Source organism: Piliocolobus tephrosceles, chromosome 11 (assembly GCF_002776525.5).
Source record: "Piliocolobus tephrosceles isolate RC106 chromosome 11, ASM277652v3, whole genome shotgun sequence".
NCBI lineage: Eukaryota > Metazoa > Chordata > Mammalia > Primates > Cercopithecidae > Piliocolobus > Piliocolobus tephrosceles.
In genome coordinates, this window is record NC_045444.1 from 10,482,181 (window position 1) to 10,499,710 (window position 17,530).

Sequence of the window (17,530 nt, forward strand, 5' to 3'; positions counted from 1 at the left end):
CTGACATGTTCTCACTTTCTCTGGGGCCTGACTTCCTTGTGTGGAAAAGGGGGCCGATCTTCATATACTTGTCTTGTGGGAGTGCTGGGTCCAAAGATGACCCATTCCAAGTGCCTGTTAAGCACTCAGGGGACAAGAGTCACCCTGCCAGCCTCTCTACACGCCCCCATGGCTTGTCACACCTGCTCCTCAGAGAGGCGGAATTCAGTCCCACAAAATGCCACGTGCGACAGTGATGGGCACCCAGAGACGGTGCACCCCAGGCCCCTGGGAGCTGCACCCCTCTCTCAGCAGGGGTGAAACTCAGTCACCTGTGAGCAGGTGAGGACATGTGGGTGACTGGGCACAGCTGCTCCCAAGCGCCCTACACAGATGGGCCACCCCGAGGGTGCACTCATGGGGCAAGGCTTTGCAATAAAAACCAGAAGACTGGCACTTTTTGGTGATTGAAGAAAATAAATTAAAAAAGAAATTCACAGTAGGCCAGCGCGGTGGCTCACACCTGTCAACCCAGCACTTTCACAGGCGAAGGTGGGCAGATCACCTGAGGTCCCAAGTTCGAGACTAGCCTGGTCAACATGGTGAAATCCCGCCTCTACTAAAAATATAAAAATATTAGCCAGGTGTGGTGACAGGCACCTGTAATCCCAGCTACGTGGGAGGCTGAGGCAGGACAATAGCTTGAAACCGGCAGGCAGAGGTTGCAGTGAGCTGAGATCGTGCCATGGTCCAGACTGCACTGGACAGAGTGGGACTCTGTCTCAAAAAAAAAATTTTCACATGCTATTCAGTACCAGTGTATGTGTCCCTGACGTGGGTGCTCACAGACCACAGGTGGGAGCACACCAGGAGTGGGTGTTCCGAAGAGGAAGGTAACATTTCCACCGACAGCAGTAAAACATTCAGACTATTCAACTCAGAAATTCCACTCCCAGGAATCACCAAAGGAAACCAGAGCTAAGCGGAATATTCACACACAAGGAGCAGTCCTGCAGCAGTCCCCACCGAGTACAGAATGGCAACCTGCACGCTCACCCACTGGTAGCCAGCGGTGGCACACCCAGAGCGGAGCAGCTGCAGCCACTCAAATATTAAGTTTTTAATGACAACAGACCACATTTATGGTGTAATTTATACGATGGCTTCAATTACAGTGGAAAAACCATGCATGGCGAATGGATGATTTTCCTTTTCTTCCTCTGCCTCCTACTTTCCTCCCACTCACCTACCAAACAATCATTAGAACCACAACAAAGGGGGCGTGAAAGAAAAAGCCTCCAAGTCCTGAAAGGACGACAAAACCAGGCCCTGGAGGATGCCAGACCCAACGTGGCCATTCCCCCCGCATGGCAGCCAGAACTCCCGCTGAGGAAGACACCTGGATTCCCTGGCCCTGGGGACCCAGGCGGGCACTGCACTCTCTGGGACTGGGCTCTCTGATGCAGGAGCGGGAGTCCCCACGGCTCCCTGCAGCCCAGGTTTTACGGATGAAGTGCCTAGGACAGGAAACTCTGGCTTGAAGACCACAAAAGCAGCATGACGGAAATGATCTCCCAAGCCAGAGGACCATCAAAAATGATCCTGTCACCAAACCATTTGTAAGTTTGCCTTATCATGTGTCTGCTTTAAAAAAAGGACTTTTTTTTAAAAAAAATCTGTTTTTAGTGAAAATCCAGGAGCATCTTAACCACAGATTCCCTTCTCATCTTAACCAAAGGACTCTCTAGGCAATGCAGGCGGCAGTGACACCCCCAGCCCGGTCCCCGGGTCCTGTTCATTGGCCCCAGTCGCATGCTCTGGGTAACATCTGTCCCCATCACGGCAGATGAGGGTTTGTCCCTTGATCTCAAAGAAGAAAGGGATTATGAAGGCAGGGTGGGAACTGTCGTGTGCCACAGAAACAAAGGTTCTTATCTAAGCCCACCCCCACTGGTCTGCCTCACCAAAGAGACCCCCAGGTTCTCCGGGAACAGCATGACATTCAAGGCTGACTCTGTGAACTTGAGTCACAGGGAAAGGGCAGGGACAGAGCCCAGATCCTGCAGAGCCCAGGAAGAAAAAACATTCTCACGGTGCCAGCAAGAGGGCAGTGCCTACTCAGCATCAGGCCACAGCAGTGCCAATGCACTGTGCAGGTGCCAGGGTGGCAGATGGGAGAGCAATTGAGGCGCCTAAGGCAACAGGGGAGTCTAGGAACAGAAAGCCAGGGAAGGCTTCCTGGAGGAAGGGGCATCTGAGCAGAGACCGAAGGGAGGGGAGGAGCAGGCAGAGCAGTGGAAGAGGACAGCAGGCACGCCGGGTGGGGGGCACACAGGCCCAGCACCAGGCGGATTTCCGGAGTCTGAGAAGGCTTCAGGATCACGGAGGGCAGGTCAAAGGCGAGGCTGCAGGCACCGAGAGGGCACATCACGAACCTGCGGGCTCCTGCGCCATCCCTCCTGCAAGGAAGCATTGTCTCTGTAGGGCAATGTCACAGAGGCTTCGAGCCCACTGAGGGCTCCAGAGAGGCCCTGGTGCAGAGAGGATGTGAGCTGGGCCCGGGACCCCGGCCAAGGTGGCCCAGACGCCACACTTGGGCTCCAGATGCCCTCCATGGCTCCAAATGAAGCCTACATGATCTCAGGGACATTTCCAGGGTGGCCCAGGCAAGACTCTGACCATGCCTCCTCCTGTGTTGCCTTCAGGCAGACGGGAAGAGGAAGGGGGGAGGTTCTGGCTCTGGAGCACCGTCCGGACCCTCTGAGCGACAGCAGAGCATGGGGTGCTGAGACATTCTAACCGAGCGGTCCCTACAATGGTTGGCTATTTGGCTGCTGCCTGGGGATGGCCACACCTCTTTAAGGCCAGCCAGCAAACGTCCTTCCAGGACAGTCTTACAAGCACCCTGGCTGATGCTGGCAGATGAGGCAGCCGCCACAGTGAACACAGGACCAAAGAGGGACCCGCCAATGCTCTGCTCACACTCGTTTCTCTCTACCAAGGCAGCCAAGCACTAACAGCCACTAGAAGTTCCAAACCATATTCCAGGAAGATGTCAAAATCCTGTCCATCTCCATGTGTCACCTGAGTGTACGCCCAGCTCAGAGCAGCCCAGGCTGATGCTGAGCAATGGGGAGGCTGGCAGCCGGGAAGAGCCCAACCTCTCTTACGCGCACCACAGGCCCACTGAGGCCCTCACAAACCGCGGCAGGGGATGGGAGGGGCTTGGCGGAGAGGTTCCAGGAGCCAGCCTTGGGCAGGGAGGTGGGCAGAGACAGGAGGAAAAGAGGGTCTCAGTCCCCAGAGAACACCGAGAGGGCAGTGCAGAGTCAGAATAAAGACATCGCAGGAGGGCCAGGATGACACCTGAGTCTCCTGACACCAAGCCCACTTAACACCAGGCACCCCAGCAGGGACGGGCACTGCCCCGATAGAGTTGCTGGGTCCCTGGGCAGATGGGGGAAGCGCATCCCAACCGCCACAGCACAGCAGCTTAGCCCAGCCCCAGCCTGGGCCAGAGGACTCAGGTGGCAGGGCAGCACTCAGCAGGTGGACCTCAGTGCAGCTCGGCCCTGCCAGCACAGAGCCAAGATTACCTTGGCCTCCTGAGGAAGCTCATTAAAAAAGCAATCTACCTAGTGCCTGCAACAGAAATGAAGGGAGTGGAGGCGGAGAAGAGGGACTTGGGGGGCAGGACGCTGTCACCTGCCTGGTAGCACAACCCACTTCCAGAGTGGGCGGCAGAGGGGGCATCCTGAAGGCCCTGGAAGCCCCTCCCAACCCTGCCGCATGCTGCTGAGCTAGCAGTTTCCAGGCTGGCAGCCCACCTCCACGAGAGGCATCTGTGTTTTCCATTCTTGCTCCACACATGCTCCCTGGGCAGGGGGAGCGGGGCCGCCCTGGTGCAGTACCTGGCACCCCATCAGCCCCACCTGGTCCTCCCACTCTCATGGACAAACTCCAGAGAAAGGAGGCCAAGGCCCTTCACCTTGGGGACCCACAAGCATGCGGGGCTGCAGGAAGAGTGTCCTGGTTGCAATCTAGGGCTGAGGTGGCCTCTGCTAAGCAGGCTTGCTTCAAAGGCTCCGGCTTCTTGGCAGCCTGAAGCTTCCACGCACTCCTCTTAGGCTGCCGATCCAAGTCCCTCTGGCAAAGGGGGTGGCCCCCACCCTCTTACCCGCCACAGGTAGGGAGGCGCCTGTTGGTATTGGTCAGTGACCAATTCTGGAAGCCTACTGCTCCGGCTGGCAGAAAGGCGGTGGGGGCATGGCGGCAGTCCCAGGCACAGCTCAGTCTAGCATAGAGCGGTTGGACCAGGGCTGGGGGGCCCTGCAGCAGGAAGGCATCTGTGCAAAGCAGACCAAGTGCTGGGCCGGAAGTAATCCTTCATGGGCCATAGACAGGCAGTTCTGTGACCACCAAGTGTAGAATGTCGCCGTAAGGGGCTCAGAACATCACCTCCCAGGCTGGGAGCTGCTGTGCGTGCATGTGCATGTGCGTGTGCGTGTGTGTGTGTGTGTGTATACAGTGGGGGGTGGGGGGAGAAAGGAAAGTGGGAAGATGCCCCACCAACTCTAGGACCCCCATTTCCTGACAGTCTGAGAAAGACCACAGAGCAAGGATTGAGGGCTGTGCAGGGGAGCAGTGACTTGGACTCTGCTCAGCTCCAGGCTGGCCGGACCTTCCAGGCTCCCCAAGCACACCTGAGAGCCTGCAGCCTCTGGACCCAAGAGTGCCAGCCAACAGACCTACAACCACCCAGCCTCCTACCACCAGCCTGTCTGCAAACTCAACCCTAAGGCAAATTTGGGAGAGAAACAAAAGGCAGACAAGAAGCCCTGCTCCTGGCCCTTCCCAGCCCAGACTTTGGGGAGGAAGGCCCCGAATAACCCAACTTTAACTGCTGGGAACCCAGCAGCACCCCAGGTTCCCCTACAAACGGCTTCCCAGGAGGGCTGCCCCAGCACCCCTCCCATGCCCTGCAGTTCAGCTCTGTGCTCCCTACCTCCCGCAGACATAGGGCTGGGGGGACCCCAAGAAAGAGGTGTGGCAGCACAGGTTCCCTGGACCCGCTCAGCTACCCCCATCCCGCTGGTGCCTTCCTGGGGAAGGTGGTCCCCCATCGGCTGGCTTTTGTTCCTCTCTTCAGGCAAGCTTGTGCCTGGAAGAATTTGGCTGGAAGGCCCCACTGGGAGGACAGGCGGTACTGCCTCCTCCCCGCCCCCAGCCCCAGGTCAACAGGGCCTTTGTTCTACCTGCACACACCGGCAGGCAGGCGGGCAGAGCCAGCCCCCTTCCCTGGCAGCTCCCCCACCCTCTGAAGGCAGGCACTCCAGGCACAGGGGCGGCACCTCACTACTCTCCCTTGCACTTTTGGGACCACAGCACCGAAGCGACACGGGGAAGCCAACACTCCAGGTGGGCCACCCAGAAGCCCGCGTCCCCAAGTCCGGCGGGCCAGACCTCACGGCGCACAGCAGGAAAGGTGGCCGGAGGGCAGCGGGCGGGGACCCTGGAGAAAACCCGGGCGCTGCGCAGCCAAGCCGGCAGTGGGGCAGCACGATGCAAGGAAAAGAGGGTGAGAACGAGGTCAGAAAGCGCGGTAACAGCCGGCCAAACCAGCGGAGCTGGGAGCCTCGGGCGCCCGGGAGGTCGGGAGAGGTGGCGGCGAGTGGGGGCCCCCAAGAGGGCAGAAGCGAGTGAGGAAGGCAGGGTCGACCCAACACTGCCCGGCGGGCATACGGCCCGGCCTCGGGGGCGAAGCTGCGCGAGGATCCCGCCGCCTGGCGCTCACCTGGGCGTGCGTAGCGCGGCGGAGTCCCGGCGGTCCAGCACGCCGGGCACGCAGTTGGTGAGCTCGGTCCAGTCGGCGTGCAGCCCGCAGCTCCAGCCGGTGGAGAAGCGGGAGAAGAGCCAAGTCTCGCGGCGGTTGGGCCGGTAGCAGGTGCACTTCTTCTGGCCGGGCCGGCAGTCGCAGGGCACCTCGAGGCGTACGTTCTGCACGAGGTGGCGGCCGAAGGTGGTGCCGCCCGTCTTCTGGATGTGCAGGAAGACGATCACGTCGTCGCCCTTCATGTCGAAGCGCAGCGAGCGCTCCAGCTCGCGGACCGGGAAGTAGTACTTCTTCTCGTAGTGGGGATCGGGCGTGGGGAACAGGTCCAGGTCGTCGGGCGGCGCGCGGCCGCCGGGCGCGCCCAGGCTCAGTCCCGGGCCCGCGTACTGGTACAAGATGAGCATGAAGCACACCGAGCCCGCCACCACCAGCACGAACTTGCTGGCGCGCTCAACCATGGTCCTGCCGCCGGCGCGCCGCCGCCGCATGTGTCACCATCGCCGGGGCCCGGGCGCCGGGCGCGGGGCCTGGGAGGGCGGGGGGCGCGGGCGCAGCTGCCTCCGCCGCCACCCGCGCTCCGGCCCGGCCCGGCTACTCGGCGCCCAGGCCGCCCGCAGCGGCTCGGGCCCCGACCCTCCGCGGCGCCATGGCTGCTCCTCGCCCGGCCCGAGGTCCCCGGGCCCGACTCCTGACTCCGCTCCCGCTCGGCCCAGCTCCCGGCCCCGGCCCGCACGGCGCGCCCCGCGCCCCCAGCGCCGGCAAGCTCCGTTTCGCTCCGCGCCGAGAACGCTCTGCGCCGCCCCGCGCGCCGCCGCGTCTCCGCAGTCCGCCGCCGCCCCGCCCCGGCCCGCCCCCGGCCCGCCCCCGTGGCGTCTCTTGACGTCGCCGCCCGCGCCGATCTTCGGCCCCGCCCCCGGAGTGCCGGGGGCCGCCGCGGGTGCTGGGCGCGGGACCAGGGTCTGCTGCGGTGGCAAGGCCGCTCGCAGGCGGGCAGCCGGGGACTGGGAAGTGATTCCGCCCGCAGGGGCGTGGGGGACCAACCGGCAGCGCGGAGCCCAGGCGTGGGAGGCTCTCCTGGCTGGGGCCGCGGCGCGGGGGGCGCGGCGGCTGGCGCCTCTGGAGCCTGGGTCCTGGGTCCGTACCCCTTCTCCCCGAGTCCGGGCCGCCCGCGTCCCTGCAGCCCGCACGGGAGGAAAGGCCTTGACCTTGCACTCTGGGGCGCTGAAGTTAGACGCTAGCCGGCTGGGCTGCACTTCCAGGGACCAGGGCGGCGGGGGCAGCGCACCGCGGGAGCCGAAAAGGAAAGCGAGGCTTTCCTTTCCTGCCCGACCCCCTCACCCCTGCGGCTGGCTTTGGGACAGTGCTCCGCAGCCCGGCATCGAAGAGATGTTGGGCTGTCTGCCGAGGCCTGCGGACCAGCTTTATGGCTCCCTCCTTGTTTGAAAGGAATTTCAGACACGGTGCGTTTTTCCCCCTCCATGTTTATCATACTCCAATGAAAGAGTTATAAAACATTGAGCCAATTCTTAAGAATCGTGAGTGCCCACCAAAGATTCTGGCTTTCGTGGGTCGGTTGGAGAGTCCGGCGGCCCGGGCCCATCCTGGCTGCGGAGGCCTAGCTCCCCTTTGGCTCACGTGTGGCCCCGGTGCCCAGCCTGGCAAGCACGCGGCATTCGTGGGGCGGGGGTTCCCGCCAGGTACCCATTCACGCTGCTTGGGCTTTGGCAGTACTCGGAGGCTGCAGCCCGTGGGAAGCGCAGGAGCGGGGCTGGGACCCGCCAGGATCTCACAGCTGCAGGGCCGGCCCCGGTGGGCCCTAGGGTGTTGGTTCAGGCCAGGCTGGGCTCCCAGTGTCCACATCAAGCCCTGCCGGGGGCGGGGCAGGGGGGTGCCCTGCCTTCCGTTCTGTTAGGGGCTGGAAGCGATCATCGGGTGTCAATTATGCCTCAGTGAAGCTGTTAAACATAGACAGCATCACACCAGAAAGCCCTCCCGGAAGCAAACACAGAGAGCTGGAAAAACCAACACCCCAAACCCAGCTGGGCGGGCAGCGTGCATTTTCCAAAGGGACTGCAGGAATATCCGCTGTGGATGGGGGTGCAGTCCCCGTCCCACACAGGTGGGGCCGCCCTGCAGTGTGGTTGGATCTGTCTGCTTCTGCCTGCAGCCCTTCAACACAGCCTGTGGCTGAGCCCTGGGGAGCCTTCCTGTATGGCCTAGGGGACCACAGCTGCCCCGGGTCCACCCCCGAGATGTTCTTACCCAGATAAGAATCCTCTACCAAGTGCTACATCATAATTAAGACTGCTCTTTTGGAGACCTACTGGGTGCCAGGCACTGTAGAGGTGTCATTTCCAATTCCATCAGCAAATCAGCGAGGGTAGGCTGTGATACCCATTTACAGAAAAGAAAACCGAGGTTCAGAGGGGTTAAGACCCTGGTTCCAGGGTCAACCACTGTCACCCCGTGAGAGTCAGCAGAGCTGGAATCCTGATTCCTGCTGTGAGCCCCAGAGCCCGGCCCTTCCCCACCTGTGCACTTGCCCCAGCTCCCCAGGCCGGGAATGAGGGCAGAGAGAGCGTCTACAGGGGCCACTCCTCAGTGCCTGGTGACTGTCACTGCCACCAAGGAGGAATGTGGACCCAGAGTGTTCAAGGGAAAGCTGGAGCAGCTCCGAAGGCCAACGAAGCCATCGGTGCTTGGGCCATGGCCCCACCCTGTGATGATCTCACTGTCCCAAGGGGGAACTGAGGCCCAGGCAGGGAAGAAGTGGCCGTGATAAGGTCCCACCCTTGAATGGGAGCCAGAGCAGCCTGACCCATGGAGCAACATATCCCCGAAGGAGCTATTTAATCAAACTTCATACCTGCCACACTGGCTGATGGGGAGCACCCACATTAGCCAGGAAGCCCTTTCTTTCTAGAATTCTCTTAAGAGGAGGGAAATCTGCCTGGCTGACTACAGGACTTTGCTCAGTCTTCCACTTTGATTGAAGCTCTGCGCATGCACCTGAAACCCCAAAGCTGTAGGTGAGTTTCTGGGGTCTGAAAGTCAAGTCACATGAGCCACCCATCAGTGGACACTTGAGCCGAGTGGAAGGCAGCTAGAGCCCTCGTTGGCGGGGCAGCTTGCATCATGCTACTCCCCATCACTTCTTGCTACTCCCCGCGATGAGTCCTCAGTGTCATGTCTTGGAAAATGGACAGAAACGCAGAGTCCGGTGCTGGCTTGGGATTCCAGGAGGTCAGCGGACACAGCCAGACCCTCAGGAGATGCGCTCTGCGCGCTGTTTCCTTTCTTCCCTGGGTGATCTCCTCGTTGGCCAAGGTTTGCCCCAGCCCTGGGAAGGCATATGAACTGTTTGCTAGGGGCAGCTTCTAGACCTGACTGCTTGTGGAGTCCAGGGAAAAGCACTGGCAGCTCTTCTGCTCAGTGGCTTTGTCCCCTAAAAATCCACTTCACTAATTCTTTAATGTGTTATCTCCGACTTAATGGCAAAGAAAAGTAAAAGAACACGGCTAGTGGCAGGCTGTGATGATCTCAGAAAAGGCATTAACATTCAGCTTCAGGAGTAAAGCCTCATTCCCGGCCCACCGTGCTCTCAGAGTCTGAGAACCACGAGATCAACCGCGGCGCCCCCTCCCGGCGCACAGTCCCGCGGGCGGCCGCGCGGGGGCAGCACGCGGCCCGGCCCCCGAGCGCCCGCAGTTGACTTTGCAAAATTGGGGGATTTTCCACACTTTCTTCCCTAGTCGTTGGTCCGGCGGCCGCCCATTGTTGTTTGCGAAGGGGTGGAGGAGGGCAGTTGCGTCTGTCCTCAGAGCCTCCCCTGGGGCCGGCCCTGCTGCCCACGCGGGGCGGAGAGAGGGGTTTTGTTTGGGGACAAACTTTTAGAGGGGACTCCGGCTTGCGCGGACCCACGAGGCCCGGCTCCGGCCCCGACCCCGACCCAGCGGCAGGCCTGGGGCGCCGGGCTGTGCGCCGTGGACGCCGCCTCCTCCAAGGTCGCCAATCCCCGTCCGCAGCCGCCTCCTTCAGGGAACCCCGTGGCCCTTTTGCCGCCCATTAACCCCGTGCCGGGCTCCTCCTCCAGCCCCGCGGGGCGCCTGGGCTCCCACGCAGCCCGCAGACGCGGCGGGTCTTCCAGGGGCCGGAGGGACGCGCTCCGGCCGCTGCCCGGGGACAGCAGGGGTCCTGCGGTTCGGCTCGAGGGCCACACTGTAAGAGGCCCCGGGCTTCGGAAGGGCCGCTCCCTTCCTTCCACGCACGCCCAGGGCCTCCCCGTTCCCTGTGCCCTGTCTGCAGGACCTCCAGGCCCGCTTCAGTCCTTAGGGGAAGAGGGTGGGATAAACAGAGGAGGAGAACCTGAGCAATTCGGAGGGGCAGCGTGGTCCTGGGCTTGCCCACCCGCCCTGCCGGCCCCCTTCCCCTGGCTGGCCCCCTGCCCTCGCGTGTGACGTGGGGTTGTTGGCAGGTAGGGGGCTTGGCCTGCTGCCTGGCCGGGATTCGGAGTCTGTCCAGTGGAGCCCACCCTCCTCCCCAGGTAGAGGGGCTGTGGGCAGGCCGGGCAGATTCTGCCAGCTTGGGAGGCAGGACAGGGACCTGGTCATGTTGCCCAAGGGCATCGTCCTGGTTCTTCTGCTTGAAACTTCCCAAGGGACATGTCTTTAGACAGCCAGGGCCAGGGGGTAGGCGGACTCACAGCCTGGATGGGGTAGGGGGTGACTGCTGGCAGCTTCCAGTGGCCAGTGAGTCTCTTCCCAGATGGCTGTCATTCTCTACCCAAAGGGGTTCGGACCCAGCTGGGTCGGAGGAGCCACCGGAGAGGGCACTGAGCAGCTTGAAAAGCTCCACTGGTGGGGATGTTCCCTGGGAGTGGGGTGGAGTGGATAGCGGCCCTCTTGAGGGTGAAATGGTCTAGTCCGAGAAAAGTCACTCCACCTTGGGGTGCTTGCTGCTCCCACCTCAGCTCCCTGAGCTACCAGGGGCCGGGGCATGGGTGGAAGGAGGCCTCGGTCCCGGGCCCTGATGTCCAGAAGGGCATGGTCAGTGCCCTCCAGGCAACCTTGCCTGACTGTCGGGGCTCAGGACCAGCTCCCGATCCGCTCTGATCTCCGTGGTTGGACTGGCCACTGATTTGTTTTTCTAAGACCAGCTGAGCGGGCACAAAAGAACCAGCGAGTAGGCAAGTGTAGGAGCAAAACTGCACATTTATTTTTGGTCACCTAAGGTGTGGGGAAGAGGTCTGTGGGCCTCCCGCAAAGAAGGCCGGCAGAGTCCCCCGGTGGGCTCTCCCACGGAGTTCCGGCAGTCCCAACATCACGGCAGGAGTGGGGCTGGGAAGTCCGGGTGGGACGCTGGCCAAGAGCGGCTTTTCTAGGAGTGGGAGGGCAATAAGCGGGACACGGGCGTGTGGGGGGCGTTCCACAGGTGCGACCAGGTAAATCTCGGTCTCTTCGGATTGACGTCACCTGGCGCATGCCCAGTTGGTCTGCACCCTCCCTGGGCGCCGGCTGCATTTACGCGCGCGCGGGAAAAGCTGGTGAAGAAGAACCCGGAAGTGCGCCATCCTGCCTCCCTTCCTCCAAACAGCCACCCTCTGTCTCTGGAACTCACCTGGCGCCAGTGCCCTTCCTGGAGGATGATGGCAGCCCCCATGCTCCTCATCACCAGGTCCTGCTCTTTTTACCTCCATTCATCGCCACTGCCATTAAAGAGTCACCCTCCTGCTAGATTACAGCTGGCTTGACAAGTAAGTTGACTGTTCTGATGGAAGCTTCTTCTCAGGCAGGGCCCCAGGGTCTTGGTGGGCCCTGGGCCCTGGGTGGAGACACAGAGGTCGGACACAATAGTGGCTTTATGGAGAGGGCCCTGCCCGGCACTGTGGGGAGGGGGACTCATCTGTCCCTAGGCCAGGCCTTGGCACGGCAGTGGTAAACTTGGCTGGCCTTGGCACTTCCTGGAAGCTCTCAGTGACCGTGTTTCTTTTTGTACCAAATAGCAATGGTTCTTGCTGTTCGTTCCTCTCCCTGCCCTCCTTTAAGAAGGAGAGTTCAGGCCGGGTGCGGTGGCTCAAGCCTGTAATCCCAGCACTTTGGGAGGCCGAGACGGGCGGATCACGAGGTCAGGAGATCGAGACCATCCTGGCTAACACGGTGAAACCCCGTCTCTACTAAAAAATACAAAAATTAGCCGGGCACGGTGGCGGGCGCCTGTAGTCCCAACTACACGGGAGGCTGAGGCAGGAGAATGGCATGAACCCGGGAGGCGGAGCTTGCAGTGAGCTGAGATCTGGCCACTGCACTCCAGCCTGGGGGACAGAGCGAGACTCCACCTCAAAAAAAAATAATAATAAATAAGAAGGAGAGTTCATGGGGATTAGACACTCAGGATGGGGGGGACCTCGGCCCCTGGTGGGAGGAGGCCGCGTCCCTCTCTGGGCCCAGGGCCTATGGGGCAGCAACAACATCTACTCTAACCTCACCGCATCCAGGGACAGGGTCACACCATGGGCGTGCGGCGCAGCCGGCGGTCCTCCTGGCTGAAGGCCTCGGCTGGTGACCAGTGCTGTGGTGCTGTTCAGGCCGGTAGACGAGAGGGGGCACATTTCTGTCAGCAGACGGGATGGGGTGTGGCTCGCACCTGCTGGGCTGGAGGCTGCGCTCCACCCAGGGCCTCAGGCCATGTCTGTGATAACAGTAAGCACCCTGTGGTCAAGGTGTGTGTGCTGAGCCCTTGCGGCAGCTCTGTGGGCCTCTCTTTGTAGATGGGGAGGCTGAGCTCCAGGGAGATGATGCCGCTTGCCAACGTCACTGAGCCAGTGGGTGCTCAGTTGAGCCCGCGAGGGTGGGAGAGGCCGCCCCTCAGGTAAGGGGGCTAGAGAAGGGAGTCCACACCACGGCCATGCATGTCTGTACCATTGCCACTGCCATGCTGTCTTGACCAGCCTTGGGCCGGTGAGGGCCTCCTGGCAAGTGTTTTGCCCTTGACTTTGGCTTTTGGGTGCCTGGGGTTGGGACGCTCCTGCTACCCTCAGGTTGGTCCTTGGAGGGACCATCTGGGCTGGGGGCCAGGGAGGAGGGTCTCAGCCTCAGTTGTAGGAAAACAAAGTTAGACGTTATCATTAGGAGCAAAGGTGCTACGTTCACACCGCAGCTCTGTCTAACCAGCTGTGTGGCCTTCAGCAAGTTACTTAACCTCTCTGATCCTTGGTTTCCTCATCTGTAAAGTGAGGATGATAATGGGATCTACTTCACAGGGTCATGGTAAGGAACAAGCAAGCAAACGCTTATTCCACAGCCCTGTCTGGGCCAAGGGCTAGGTATTCCTACTGTCGAGTTGTGGGAAGCACTGTATCAGCATCCGTATATTCAAAACCAGCTACGCAGCTTCTCCTGTGTGCCAGGCCCTCGTGTGCGCTGGCCTCCTCTGTGCACAATTGTCTTCGGTGCTCTCGGTTGCCCTATGGGCAGAATTCCCTCATTTCTCAGGTCAGGGAACTGAGGCTGAGCAGAGGATATAGTGACTTGGCCAAGGGGACAGTGTCCCCTCCCTGGTGAGAGCCTTGGTTGAGGGTGCTCTCCGCCTTCCCATTTCCAGACTGCCAGCCCTTGGGGAAGCCCAAGCCCTGGGCTCCTGGGCAGAGTTCAGCCCCCAGCCCGGCCTGGACCATGTCCTCCTGCCGGGCGGGGTTGTCAGGTGCCCTGCTGCTGGGCTGTTCCTCCTGTCCTAGGGTCTCGACACGCTCCCCTTCCTCTTCCCCCTTTCCACGCCCTCCTTTGACTCTATCTCTGGTGCCATTTCCAGGGTTTGTAGCCGAACTTAGAAGAGGGGAGCTGGAGAAATGGGTCTGTGCCTCCTTGTCCAGACCCGAACTCAATCACTGCTTTTTCTTTTTATCTGCTCCCATCTTCTTGAGAGTCCATCCCACTGTGTGGCAGAGAAAACCTGTATTACTTCCATCCTGTAATCCCAGTCTGATCCGATAATTGTTAGGCTCTATTTGATTTCTTAACTTTTGTTTACAAAGAGTTTAAATTCACACAAAGGTAAAGAGGGTAGCACAGTGAGCCAACTCCTGCCCTTCCCTGGCATCCATGGCTGGCACTCGTGCCTGCCCCCGCTGCACACTGCCCTCCCCAGCAGAGCAACGAAAGCCAACCCAGGACAACACGGGCTTTCCCCGCTAGTGCTGCCCTCTGCACTCTGTCTTCAGGTCACCCTCGGGCCCTCTCTCAAGGCTGCTTGGTCCCTACTCACACACCCCAAGAGAATGTGTGGTCTTCCGAGATCTGAATTCTTTGGGAGTCCCAGAGGGCCCCAAAGCGAGAGCAAACAAAGGGCAAGGTTCATAGGCAGTGGCTGGCCCCCGTGTGAGCTGGCCACTGTCCAGCTAGGGAGGTTGGTGGAGCCTGCTTGGCGTGCCATGGGCACAGGCACCAGGCCTGCAGCTGGCAGGACTCTGGGCCTTGCCACAACCCCTAGACCTGGCAGTCATGGAAAAAGCCCAGCCCTGGTGGGCCATGGGGGGCAAGCCTGCCCCTGCCCGTACCTCAGTCTCGCTCTGCATCCCCATTTGAGGCACAAGAAGCCTCTGGGCTCTATCTCTGCCACAGAGAAACCCAGGACTGTTTGGGAGGACAAACTCAGCCCCTCCGCTCCACCACGCCTACCCTGCTGGGCCTGCAGAGCAGCCTACACCCAGAGGCCTCTAAGGGCAGACAGAGCCCTTCACAGACACCCCTGTGTTCCAGGACATCTACTCCTATCTTGAGATATTAAGAGATAAAAGGTTTACAGAATCCTCATCTCAACAAAGTCTGTCTTTCAAGCCTATGGGCCAGGTGCAAACTCAAAAAGCATGGTTTTGGAATTCTGAAGCTGAGTTTTCATTCTTGAGAGTCCAGGCCACCCGAGGCAAAAGGATGCCTCCTACAGAAGAGGGAGGTGGCAGGACCAGGAGACGCAAATGAGATGGGTGTGTTCACATATTTCAAACCATGCGATCAAGTTGGACAGAACCAAACACACACACACCAATGACAGCAAGCAGAACTGGGGAAATCTGAACAAGATTGCTGCTGTCTCCGTGTTACAGCCTACTTAAAATACTGTGCTGTATTTCCACAGGATGTTAGCCATTTGCCATTGGGGAAAACTGGTGAAGGAACTCAACTGCATGCAAACCCACAGTTATAATAAAAAGTTTAACGTGAAGAAAGGCACATCCGGCCAGGTGCAGTGGCTCCCGCCTGTAATCCCAGCACTTTGGGAGGCCGAGGCGGGTGGATCACCTGAGGTTGGGAGTTTGAGAGCAGCCTGACCAACATAGAGAAACCCTGTCTCTACTAAAAATGCAAAATTCTCCAGGCATGGTGGCACATTCCTGTAATCTCAGCTACTTTGGAGGCTGAGGTAGGAGAATTGCTTGAACCTGGGAGGCGGAGGTCGTGGTGAGTCAAAATTGCACCATTGCGCTCCAGCCTGGGCAACAAGAGTGAAACTCCATCTCAAAAAAAGAAAGAAAGGAAAGTACATCTGCGTCCGGAGTGAGTGGGCGTCACGGAGCCAGTCTCCTGGCCCTGGGAGGTCCTACAGGGTGTACCCTGCTGTCCTGTGGGCCCTGCCCACCTGCCATCTGATCAGTACTCATCAAAGGCGGGTATGAATGATGGAGGAGCAGTCCTGTCCAGGCACCTGCTCTGTTCGCCGGAGGCTCCCTGTGACTGCAGCCCAGTGCTGGCCTGCTCCTTCTGGCCTTGGCCTGGGGGGCCTGGTCTGGCTTGCTGCCTTGGCTGGGACTGCCAGTGAGAGGGACAGTCCTGCTGCCAGGTTCAGGCAGGTGGCACAGGCCCAGTCCAAGCACCCTCTGACCATCCTCTGCCATCTCTAGCCCTCTGGTCTTTATGCCCCTTTTACCAGGATTTTACTTCCCCAGCAGGGCTAGGCCCTGGGCAAAGAGAATCAGATGGAGAACTTTGAAATGCTGGCTCCAGGGCCAGCCAGAGTCTGTAGGGGGCCTCTTGTAGGGGGCCTGGGCACCAGGTTTGAAATGCTTGTGGGTGATTGTGACGTGGAGCTAGGGCTGAGAACACCCATTCTACCTGCCTACCTGTCCCTGGAACAGGGGTGGTGGCTTGGGCCTGGCTATATGCTGGGCTGGAATCTGTAGGAACTAGTGGCCAAGCCTCCTTCCAGGAGCTAGGCTGAGGGGAGGAGAGTGGCCGTTTTATTCCTGCCCTGAGGGTGCATCACCCGCCCCCTTCAGGCACACCCATTTCCTGCAGCAGCACCTGGGCCGGGGCTGGGGCAGAGCGGAATAGCAAGCTGAAGCATATTCAGTTTCTGAAATTTTTAACAAGTGGATTTTTTTTTGGTAATTATGTTATCAACTCTGGAAAGCATTTAAACTATAGGAAAGAAGAAAACTGTTGTAAGGAAACAATGCCAATCATCTATACTTTAATTATTGAGAATGAACTCCTAATCATCTTTTTATTTCTTTCTGGTCTTTTTTCTTTTGCATGTTCATGTAGCAGTTGAGAGCACACCACATGTAGGTGTTGAATCCTGCTTTATTTCACTTAATATTTTATCCCAAGCATTTTTGTAAATGACTAAGAATAACTTCAGAAACATGGAATTTGACTACTCAATATTTCCAATTTTGGACATACCATAATTTACTTCATCATTTTCTTAGTGTTGGGCCTTTAGGCTTCTTTGGTATTTCCCATTTTTTGTTTCTGATTGTTTATTTTTTTCCTCATTTAAAAGAATGCTGTAATGAACACTCTTATGCACAAATTGTTGTCTGCATTTCAGGCTTTTTTGGACAGTTTATTAAAGGAGCATTTGCTGGACCAAATGGGGGCTGCGGGGAGGAAATATCTGAAGAGTCTTAATTCGTAATGCCAAGCTCCGTTCCAGGATGGTTCAAGTTTGACCTCCCATAAGCAGTAAATGGCAGTGCTGCCTCACCCTTCTTACAGCACAGAATATTGTCATTTCTTAAAATCTTTTTGAATTTGAAAGAGCCAAAAATTTAATTTTTTTTTTTTTTTTGAAACAGAGTCTCATTCTGTCACCCTGGCTAGAATGCAGTGGTGTAATCTTGACTCACTGTAACCTCTGCCTCCTAGGTTCAAGCAATTCTCTGCCTCAGCCTCCGGAGTAGCTGGGATTATAGGCACCTGCCACCACACCCTGCTAATTTTTTGTATTTTTAGTAGAGACGGGGTTTCACCATCTTGGCCACGCTGGTCTTGAATGCCTGACCTCGTGATCCACCCACCTCATCCTCCCAAAGTGCTGGGATTACAGGCATGAGCCACCATGCCCAGCCAAATTTAAAAATGTTTAAAAGAGTTTTCTGTTGTAGAATTCCTTTTCTCAGAATCCTAATCATGGCATTTGCAGTTACTAATGTTTGTGCCAGAATAAAGGCATCCTAGAACGTGAGGCTTATAATAAGCTGTTTCTCCCTCTGCCCCACTGTGGGTCTACAAAAAGAGAAACAGCAAGAAGTGGTGGATTCTACTTCTCTTTTTTATAACTAAAAAAAAAAAAAAAAAAATTATAAACAAACTAATGTTCACCATTGACCATAAAATTAGGAGATTATGCCCATGCAGCTCAAGCTCAATCTTTTTCTTCCTTCCTTCCTTCCTTTCTTCCTTCCTTCCTTCCTTCCTTCCTTCCTTCCTTCCTTCCTTCCTT

General features: G+C 58.4%; 1 protein-coding gene across 1 annotated transcript in view; it reads right to left on the reverse strand.

Moving 5' to 3' along the window:
* HS6ST1 (heparan sulfate 6-O-sulfotransferase 1) overlaps positions 1 to 6,602 on the reverse strand; it is a 52,795-nt gene extending 46,193 nt beyond the window's left edge. The window contains exon 1 of the mRNA XM_023225594.3: positions 5,774 to 6,602. Coding sequence (XP_023081362.1) covers positions 5,774 to 6,300 — 527 coding nt within the window. The 5' untranslated portion in view covers positions 6,301 to 6,602. The remainder of the gene's footprint in view (positions 1 to 5,773) is intronic.
* Positions 6,603 to 17,530: the final 10,928 nt, after the last annotated feature.